The sequence below is a fragment of the Palaemon carinicauda genome, chromosome 5 (genome assembly GCF_036898095.1).
Source record: "Palaemon carinicauda isolate YSFRI2023 chromosome 5, ASM3689809v2, whole genome shotgun sequence".
NCBI lineage: Eukaryota > Metazoa > Arthropoda > Malacostraca > Decapoda > Palaemonidae > Palaemon > Palaemon carinicauda.
Genome location: NC_090729.1, coordinates 76,152,939 through 76,162,938, shown reverse-complemented (window position 1 = coordinate 76,162,938; position 10,000 = coordinate 76,152,939). Strand labels below are relative to the sequence as shown.

Genomic DNA, 10,000 nt, shown 5'->3' with positions numbered 1-10,000 from the left:
GCACAAGGGAAGCTGAAAAAACCTATTAATTAATCATTATTGAGCTTATATCTCTGTCTGCAACTGCAGTACAAGGGATGTGTTGAACCTCTTCAATAAATAGTAATTATAATATTAGAACAAGTAGTTTTTTTTTTTATTTAGAGAGGTAAAACAGTTTTGTGGAGGGGCTGGCGTCGACAGGAGACCAAGGTTGGGCAACGTTAGCTCTGGTCATTTCATATATTATTATTATTATTATTAAATGCTAAGCAACAACCCTAGTTGGAAAAGCAGGATGCTATAAGCCTAGGGGCCCCAACAGGGAAAATAGCTCAGTTAGGAAAGGAAACAAGGAAAAATGAAATATTTTAAGAATAGTAACAACATTAAAATAAATATTTCCTATATAAACAATAAAAACTTCAACAATACAAGAGAAAGATAAACTAGATAGAACAGTGTGCCTGAGTGTACCCTCAAACAAGAGAACTCTAACCCAAAACAGTGGAAGGCCATGGTACAGAGGCTATAGCACTACCCAAGACTAGAGAACAATGGTTTAATTTTGGAGTGTCCTTCTCCTAGAAGAGCTGCTTACCATAGCTAAAGAGTCTCTTCAAGAAATGTTAGATGCCTTTGCGCAATGCCTAATGTTGCTTTCCAATCTTATTATGCTTTGAATTTTTTTAAGAAACATTCCATACTAACCGTACCCTTTAAATACTGAAAGTTTGAATTTGAAATTTTATCATTTACCTTATATACCTTAGTTTTGACAACCAATTGACATTGAATTAATTCTGATTTGATAATCAAATCTGTCTCTTCTGTAGCTGTCTGTTTTCTCATTTTTTCTTATTGACGTATCCAAAGCAAATGTAAATCTTTCTTTTCTGATGTTTGTTTCCTGTCCTAAAATACCTCTTATTTCAAACACTCCCCACCATTTCTGTTTCAAGACTTTTTTCAGACTTTTTTCAAGCAAAATTCAGAAGTCTTAAACCCTTTGTTTGGTAAAAACCTTGACCTCATTGAAGACGTAATATACCAGAGGATCCACTCCTATTTTCTGGATGCTGACGTAACGTCCACATAGGGGTTGGGTGCTGTTGGCCGAGAACTTCAAATATATCCTGTCTTTCGTTGGAGGTCCTGGGTAATAGGCGAATAACGGCCAGCTGGAAAAGTCCCCGCTGGTTGCGGGTAACACTTGGCCAATGGGGATCTAAAATGAAAAAAAAAATTCAGTCGGTGTTGAATAGACCCAAATATAACTAATCGTCTAGCCAACCGTTTCTTGGTCTTTGCTCTTCTCTCAGCTCTTGTCCCCAACGATTCCTGCGTTGTAGGCTACAAATTTATCTATATTTTGTTGTCGCTTTTACTTCCAAGTCGTGATATGATTTGCAATTTCACTGCTCATAATATCTTTCTCTCTTTTTTTTATTCTTAATCTAAAAAAAGTCATATAAGCGATGTTTCATCGAGAGAAAAGAGTTTATCTATTGCTCAATTGTAATAATGACTTCATAATCTACGTAATGATTTCATCTTCTCAAACCCTAATCCTTATTCAATTAAGCGATTTTTTTCTGATGCATAACCTAACCTAACCTAACCTAACCTAACCTTCTTAACCTAACCTAACCTAACCTAACCTAACCCCTTCAAAAAATATAAAAAGAAACCCCAAAGTACTTTACTCCTATGCAAAAAAGATGAATAAAAGGAGAATAGAAATAGGCCCTCTAAGAATTGAAGGACGGCTAACGAATGAAAAAAAGGAAATATGCAACATATTAGCAGAAAAATATAAGAGTGAGTTCACGCCAAGAATTGCGAATGAGAATAATGAAACAGAAATGAGAGAAGAAAATGTTGAATATCTAACGGATATAGATATTAATGAAGCAGATATTGTCACGGCTATAAACGAAATTAAAAATGGATCGGCAGCCGGACCAGATGGAGTTCCAGCGATTTTGTTAAAAAAAACTGCAAACACTATCGCGAAGCCACTTGCAATACTGCTAAGACAGAGTATAGATATGAGCGAGATATATGTTAAACATAAATTAGCTTATATAACCCCTATCTTCAAAAGTGGATCAAGACTAGAGGCAAGCAATTATAGACCTGTTAGTCTAACATCACATATTATTAAAGTGTATGAGAGGGTAATAAAAAAGAAAATAATGAACCATTTGGTCAAAAATAATTTGTTTAATATGGGTCAACACGGTTTCGTACCTGGAAAAAGTACACAGACCCAACTGATAGCTCACTATGAAAACATATACAATAATATGATAAATGAAAAAGACACAGATGTGATCTATCTAGATTTTGCAAAAGCCTTTGACAAGGTAGACCATAACATATTGGAGAAAAAAATGAGAAAGCATAATATTGTGGGAAAGATAGGAAAATGGGTAAAAGAATTCCTGCAAAACAGAAAACAGATAGTGGTTGCAAATGACGAGAAATCAGATGAAGCCCAGGTAATATCTGGTGTGCCCCAAGGTACGGTATTAGCTGCACTGCTATTTGTTATTATGATCTCAGACATAGACTGTGATGTTGAAAACTCCGTAGTGAGAAGTTTCGCCGATGACACAAGAATAAGTAGAGAAATTACTTGTGATGAAGATAGGAACTCACTACAAAGAGATCTAAACAAAATATATGAATGGGCGGAGATAAATAGGATGGTATTTAACTCCGATAAATTCGAATCAATAAATTATGGAAACAGAGAAGGAATGGTGTATGCATACAAGGGACCTAATAATGAGACAATCACAAACAAGGAAGCAATTAAAGACCTTGGTGTAATTTTAAATAGGAATATGTTATGCAACGACCAAATAGCAACACTGTTGGCTAAATGTAAAGCAAAAATGGGAATGTTATTCAGACACTTTAAAACAAGAAAAGCTGAACACATGATTATGCTATACAAAACTTATGTGCGTAGTACACTCGAGTACTGCAATGTGATATGGTACCCACACTACCAAAAGGATATTGCGCAAATAGAGAGTGTACAAAGGTCCTATACTGCTAGAATAGAAGAAGTTAAGGACCTTGATTACTGGGAAAGACTGCAATTTTTAAAACTATACAGTCTAGAAAGGAGAAGAGAACGCTACATGATAATACAAGCATGGAAGCAAATAGAAGGAATTGCTGAAAACATCATGGAGCTTAAAGTATCAGAAAGAGCAAGCCGAGGTAGATTAATAGTACCAAAAAGCATTCCAGGTAAACTGAGAAAGGCGCACAGGACATTAATCCACTACGCACCAGCATCGATAATGCAGCAACTATTTAATGTGCTGCCAGCTCATCTAAGAAACATATCAGGAGTGAGCGTAGATGCGTTTAAAAATCAGCTCGATAAATACCTAAGATGCATCCCAGACCATCCAAGACTGGAAGATGCAAAATACACCAGAAGATGTATTAGCAACTCTCTGGTGGATATACGAGGTGCCTCACACTGAGGGACCTGGGGGAACCCAAACAAAAAATAAGGCAAATAAGGCAAGGTGGAGCCTACCCTTAACAGACAAGAAGGTAACACAGGAGTGAATCCCACAAATTACAGTTTCTGACATTTGTCCCAACAGATCATCTGGAATATTGCAAAACAACTAATTTTGAGTAGTACCCTTTAAAAATTGATTTAAGAGTTCTGGAGAAATTTTTATTCCTCATAATGTGTCAGAATACAAAAGTATACGAGGAGGCACCCGAGATACCCAAATATTTCCCATATTCCATCCCACTCTCACCATCCCCATTGGCGTAATGAAAGAATGCCGTAGCAGAGAAATACCTACTACCCATCGATAAAAAAAAAAATGGATTAACACCCAAATTCGTTAAAAACTACTTCTTAATTTTAGACCAGGCCACGGAAATTTGCCTCATATTGATAATTCCTAGGAGCCCAAATGTCATTTTGACCTCCTGCATTCGAAATACCTTTTCCTAATACAATAATTTCTCGAGATGAGGGTTCAAAACTTTCACGAGATTCGCCAATTAAAGTTTATATTTTTTTGTATTTGCAAACTTACCTCAATAGTAGTAAAGAAACGGGCATGCTGTCCGTCACTTCCATAGGGCAAAACATGGATTTCATTCACCAATTTATTTTCTCCCAGGTCCACATACCACCAAGGATGAAGGACACTGGTGTGAGAATGGTAATAGTTGATCCCGGTGTCGATGCCGTCCACAGCCATGTCTTTCACCATGGCCGATGAACTGGAGATATACAAGAAGAAAACAGACATGTTCATTTTCTCTATTCTCTTTTAGCTCACACTCAGACATTTCTTTTTATTTTTTTTATTTCGCTATCCAACCTCTTCCCCGTAATGGAGATGGCTACAATGAAAAGTATGACATCAGATACTGTCTGACTCATTCTTTTCAATTTCCCGGTTGGTTACCTTATTCGTTAACTTTACACCCTTGGGCTTCATTTTAACCACTCTGGTATGTTCGTGTCCTATACCTCCCATTATCTTTATCACCCTAGTTCTTTTGTTCTAGTGTTGCCATCCAGGAATTTAGTTTATTCCTCATAGACTAATTCCTCTTCACTATATTTAACTTCTTCACATGTACAGTAGTCATTATCAATATTTTTTTCTCTCAAAGGAAAAAGGCCTTCTGGTTACTCCTCAAATTATCATAAAATTGATTAACTTTCAACTTACTATTGCTTCTACTTTGTACTAGCATATGATTTTAGAAAATACAGCCATTTTAAATCTTGACATGGGTTTATCACCTCTTTATGCTTACCTTGAAAAGTATCTTGTATTATATTTATATTCATCACTATTCTAAGCAATAACTTGACGCTGTTGTGATTAATCCTCCAACATCTTTAACACTTTTATCCCCAGGCTCTTTGGAAATTTCCAACCCTTAACCCCCAAGGGGTTATTTTTTTCCCAGCACATTTTGCAGTATATATTCTTTTAAATTGCTCTAACAGCCTTAATTTTTGTCATAGAGAGGTCAGGTTGGTCTCATTCTCTTGGAAAATGCCTGAATTTTCTCAAAAAAAAATTATCAAAAATATGAAAAAAAAATTATAGCATTTTCTACAAGGACGTACCGGTACACCCATGGGGGTAAAGGGATGGCTTTTGTGAAACATACCAGTACATTCTTTGGGGGTAAAAGGGTTAATTCATACTTAGAACAGGACGGCTTTCCCAAAAGCGGTACATTACAATTTGTCTTACCGCCAGACTTCATATCAAACTATGAAAAATATATACTGATACTCATTACAATCATAGTAAGTTCATCTATACTCTTGTAAAAAATTCAAATATTTACCCAGTATAATGACCCACACTCTTAGTTGCTTTTCTCAAAGCGGCATTTTCCCAATTTGCCGAGTAAGTGACCCGCTGATATCTAATCATCTTCTTACCAACAGACGGCACTGTCAGTGATCCCAATACGGTACATTCACCATCTGCAAATAATGAAATCTGATGTATTAGAATAAACAAAAATATCTTTTATCAAACTTGCATGGAATTGGTCCTCAAAAAGAAACCCCAAAAATCTTAATCATTGCAATATTGACCAGGGAAATACCAAGGTGTCGTGTACTCATGACCGAGAGAGCAAGAACAAAACAAGAGGCTATAGATAATGGAGACTATTTCTTATTTACTTGGAAGCGTTTATAGGTCTCTCTCTCTCTCTCTCTCTCTCTCTCTCTCTCTCTCTCTCTCTCTCTCTCTCTCTCTCTCTCTCTCTCTCTCTCTCTCTCTCTCTGCGCTTACGAATCCCGCTATAGATTGAATGGATATCACCTAAAATAAACAGAGCCAACTAACCTTGCATCAAATACCCTTGGCATTGATACTGCAAACACAAAGCAGCGCAGCCGATAGTTGACGTCTTGCCTGCGACCCTTTGTAGTTGTGAGGGCCCTGAGGGGCAGAAGGACTCCCCATCTTGGGTGTAATAGTACAAGGCCACTTCCGAAGCGGCCATATAAGTCACACTGCCGATCGCCAGAATCCAGGTGATGACCTTCATCATTTGAATACGGGGGTGCATCATTCTATAAATAAATAATTGGAAGGAAAATAACTGTTTATTATTTCTATATCGATGACCTTTTGGTTCAGAAGTGTTGTAAAAAAAGTGTAAAATAGCTTTTCCTCTTTTCTCTTTTCCTCTTTCTACTTGGATGTGAAAATATCATAACAGTGTAGGAATTAAACATTTTTGGAAATGGAATTTATATGATTTTATATATATAAACTATTAATTGGGATTATAAATATATATTAATTTATAATTACGATAAAATATAACAATTTGAAACCATTTATCCCAATTGCATGGTCATTTCCACGAAGAAACTCAACCGTTGCGCATCGCGTCCGTCACTTGCCAAAAGGACGTTGTTGTTTACTATTATGGCAACCGAGGCCCGCCAAGTGTGTTCGTTTTAACCCCAAGAACCCTCCAGAAGTTTCAGCCAATTATTTTTACAAATAATGAAGATGAGGTGGCGTTTAAATGATGACGTCATCCTTACTGCGTCGTCTGTGTTTGACAAAATCGTCTTTGCGTTTTTATTTTTGCAGATATCCAGCGCTTTTTCACTTGTGCTTCAAAATCTCGTACTTGTAGCCGAGATGGATAGACGATATGCGAACTTGAATTATGATCTAGAACACCAGCCAGAGTTTCCAAGTTGTGTTACATGTTTGTTTACTTGCAGTTTATAAATACATTATCTTTCCACAGCGTCCTCGTGAACTTTATAGCAAGGCCAATGTTTCCTAAGGTCGAGAAAAAAAAAAACAAAAAAACAAGAGGAGAAGGGAACATGAAAAAGAGTACATAGCTTGAATATTCACATTAAAACTGGCAACAATGAGAGGCACTGTGTGTACAAACGTATCTAAATATTTGGCTTTCGTCGTTGACGGGTCGCGTACACTATTAAAAATAATAGTTAACTAACCCTGTTTTAGATAAAACAAACTACCTGACTTTCCTAACTAACTGATCACTAGTTCTTAAACTCTACTCTAAATTTATAAGTAAACTTTACGTAAGGACAACTGAGGTTTTAGCTCGTGAGAAATAAACGCCTTGAAGATATAAAGTTATATAAGTAATAAAAAAAAACTCAGACAGACAATTCAATATCAGATGAAAATGTCTGTGGAATAAGCTTTATATATATAAAAAAAATTGCTAGAAATAAATTATGTATGATCGACTTAAGATATTCCATTGAAAATTATTTATCAGCTTAAAATAATCTAGTAAAATATTGAAGCATCTTAAAGAGAGAGATTGATTGATTGATTGAAGGTTGCTCGACCTCTTATATAACCGTTGCCAAACATGGATTGCTAAGATATACAAAATTGCGTGGTATAAAACCAACTACATGATACAATTTATATGTAACAAAGTTTCGTTTCTCATAAAGAGAGAGAGAGAGAGAGAGAGAGAGAGAGAGAGAGAGAGAGAGAGAGAGAGAGAGAGAGAGAGAGAGAGAGAGATACAATAGGCCTAAGAGGAAATAAAAGGGGCTAAAAAGAATTAGCTATATTTTATTATGCTTATAAGTCACTAAATAGCGCGTGACAATATATTCAGCCAAGGCCACAGGAAAAATATACCTTCTTTTATTTTTCCTGTGGCCTTGGCTGAATATATATATATATATATATATATATATATATATATATATATATATATATATATATATATATATATATATATATATATATATATATATATATATATATATAATGTATAGGGATCGGAGTTGTGGTGAATGAAAGCTACAGAGAAGTATGGCTGGAGTATCTCGATTAGATAGTGTTTAGAACGAAGTAGTGAGGGTGAGAACGGGTTTAAGAAATGATCAAGCTGCTAGAGTAGATATGAATGAGTTAAGGTGGTTTAGCCATGTAGAGAGAATGGAAAGTGGCTGTCTGCTGAAGAAGGTGATGAATGCAAGAGTTGATGGGAGAAGTACAAGAGGAAGGCCAAGGTTAGGGTGGATGGATGGAGTGAAGAAAGCTCTGGCTGATAGGAGGATAGATGCGAGAGAGGCAAGAGAGCGTGCTAGACATAGGAATGAATGGGGAACGATTGTGATGCAGTTCAGGTATGCTGCTTCCTCTGGTGACCGCTGAGGTAGAAGAAGTAGGGGATTAAGCATGTATAACTGCATTTGTGCTGGATAACGGGGGAGAGTAGGCTGAGGAGCGAAGAGAGGAAAAGTTCCTTTTTGTTCCGGTCTTTTATGTCAGCTACGCCCAAGAAATTGGAGAACGTGCCCTAGTAAATAGAATAAATATTTACACACACACATATATATGCATATATATATATATATATATATATATATATATATATATATATATATATATATATATATATATATATATATATATATATTTCTTGTTTATTCATATGTATGTTTGACTATGTATATATACGTACATATATGTATATATACATACACACACATATATAAACGTATATGTATGTATACATATATTTTTATAAGTTTTTATATATGTTTGTACATATATAGACTATACTGTATTACTGTATCTGTATGCATGCATATATATCCATCTATCTGTTTATAAACATACATACAAGATATATATATATATATATATATATATATATATATATATATATATATATATATATATATATATATATATATATGTGTGTGTGTGTGTGTGTGTTTGTGTGCATGTGTGTATACTGTATATATATATATATATATATATATATATATATATATATATATATATATATATATATATATATATATATATATATATATATATATATATACACATATATATGAAAAAAACTAAAACAAAAATCAATGAAAATGCAGACACATCAAATACGGCTTATGGACGAGCCTCTAGATATTAGTAATGAATATACATAGAATACTTAGATCAGACAGTAAGTGTTTCCCTAGGACATGAGACTGAAATTAAAAGAAAGATAAGCATAGGATGGTAAGCTGAATGAGATTATGAAAATTAAACTATCACTTTCTCTAAAAAGAAAAGTATTTAATCAGATTGTTCTACCAGCATCAACTTGTGTATTAGAAACTTATAGCGTTACTAAGGCTTTAGAACATAGACTAGTTACAACTCAAAGAGCTATGGGAAGAATAATGACGGAGATAACACTAAGAGACAGAAAAGGAGCAACATGGATACGAGATTACACTAAAGTAGAGGATATTCTAACAATATGCAAGAAATAGAAGTGGACATGGGCAGGCCATACATTGAGAATGACATACAATAGAAAGGTAATAAGAATAACGGAATGGGTCCCTATAGATTACAAAAGAAATAGGGAAAGGAAGAGAAGACGATGGATTGATGAGCCAAGAAAATTTGCTTGTATAGACTGGCATAGAAAGACCATAAACGAACGCATATGGAAGGACATGTGTGAGGCCTTTCTCCTCCAGTAGACTAGCAACAGCAGATGATGATGCTGGTGATGATTTTATATAGAGTGTACCACTAAAAGAAGGAAAAAAATAAACTCATTTACTTAGAAAACAATTTTTTCGTTTTTATTTTTAGGTGAGGTAGACAGCAGACCTGCAAGTTTCGTCTGGCAGTAGGAGGGACCACTATAATCCCTTTTCAGTGGAAGAGAGGACCAGAATTGTGTAGCTATATTTTGCAACTAAGACACCTACAATGGTTCAGACAGCTTCGACGCGAACAGCCCGAGAAGAAAATTCCACATCGTCATACTATCACACACTTGGTAGAAAAGCTCAGAAACACTGGAAGTGTGCTTATCAACAACAAAGGCCATTGGGGTCCAAAAGTATCAGCGAGGACACTAGGGAATATTACAGACGTCAGGGACCACTTGCAACAATCACCCACAAGTCCACCAAACGGCTGTCACAGGAAGTGTGCATTTCTAGGAC

General features: G+C 35.3%; 2 protein-coding genes across 2 annotated transcripts in view; one reads left to right on the top strand and one right to left on the bottom strand.

The window, feature by feature from the left end:
* Positions 1-540: 540 nt before the first annotated feature.
* On the bottom strand, positions 541-6,090 carry LOC137640473 (uncharacterized). Its single transcript, XM_068373014.1, has 4 exons — positions 5,862-6,090; positions 5,350-5,491; positions 4,068-4,257; positions 541-1,207 (listed from the first exon to the last, which is right to left on the bottom strand). The coding sequence occupies exons 1-4, from the start codon at positions 6,088-6,090 to the stop codon at positions 980-982; spliced, it is 789 nt and encodes a 262-aa protein (XP_068229115.1). The 3' UTR covers positions 541-979.
* A 3,671-nt stretch (positions 6,091-9,761) lies between these two features.
* LOC137640978 (protein phosphatase 1 regulatory subunit SDS22 homolog) overlaps positions 9,762-10,000 on the top strand; it is a 19,176-nt gene continuing 18,937 nt past the window's right edge. Inside the window, exon 1 of the mRNA XM_068373433.1 lies at positions 9,762-10,000. This exon is cut by the window's right edge and continues 116 nt beyond it. Within this exon, the coding sequence (XP_068229534.1) occupies positions 9,762-10,000 (239 nt within the window).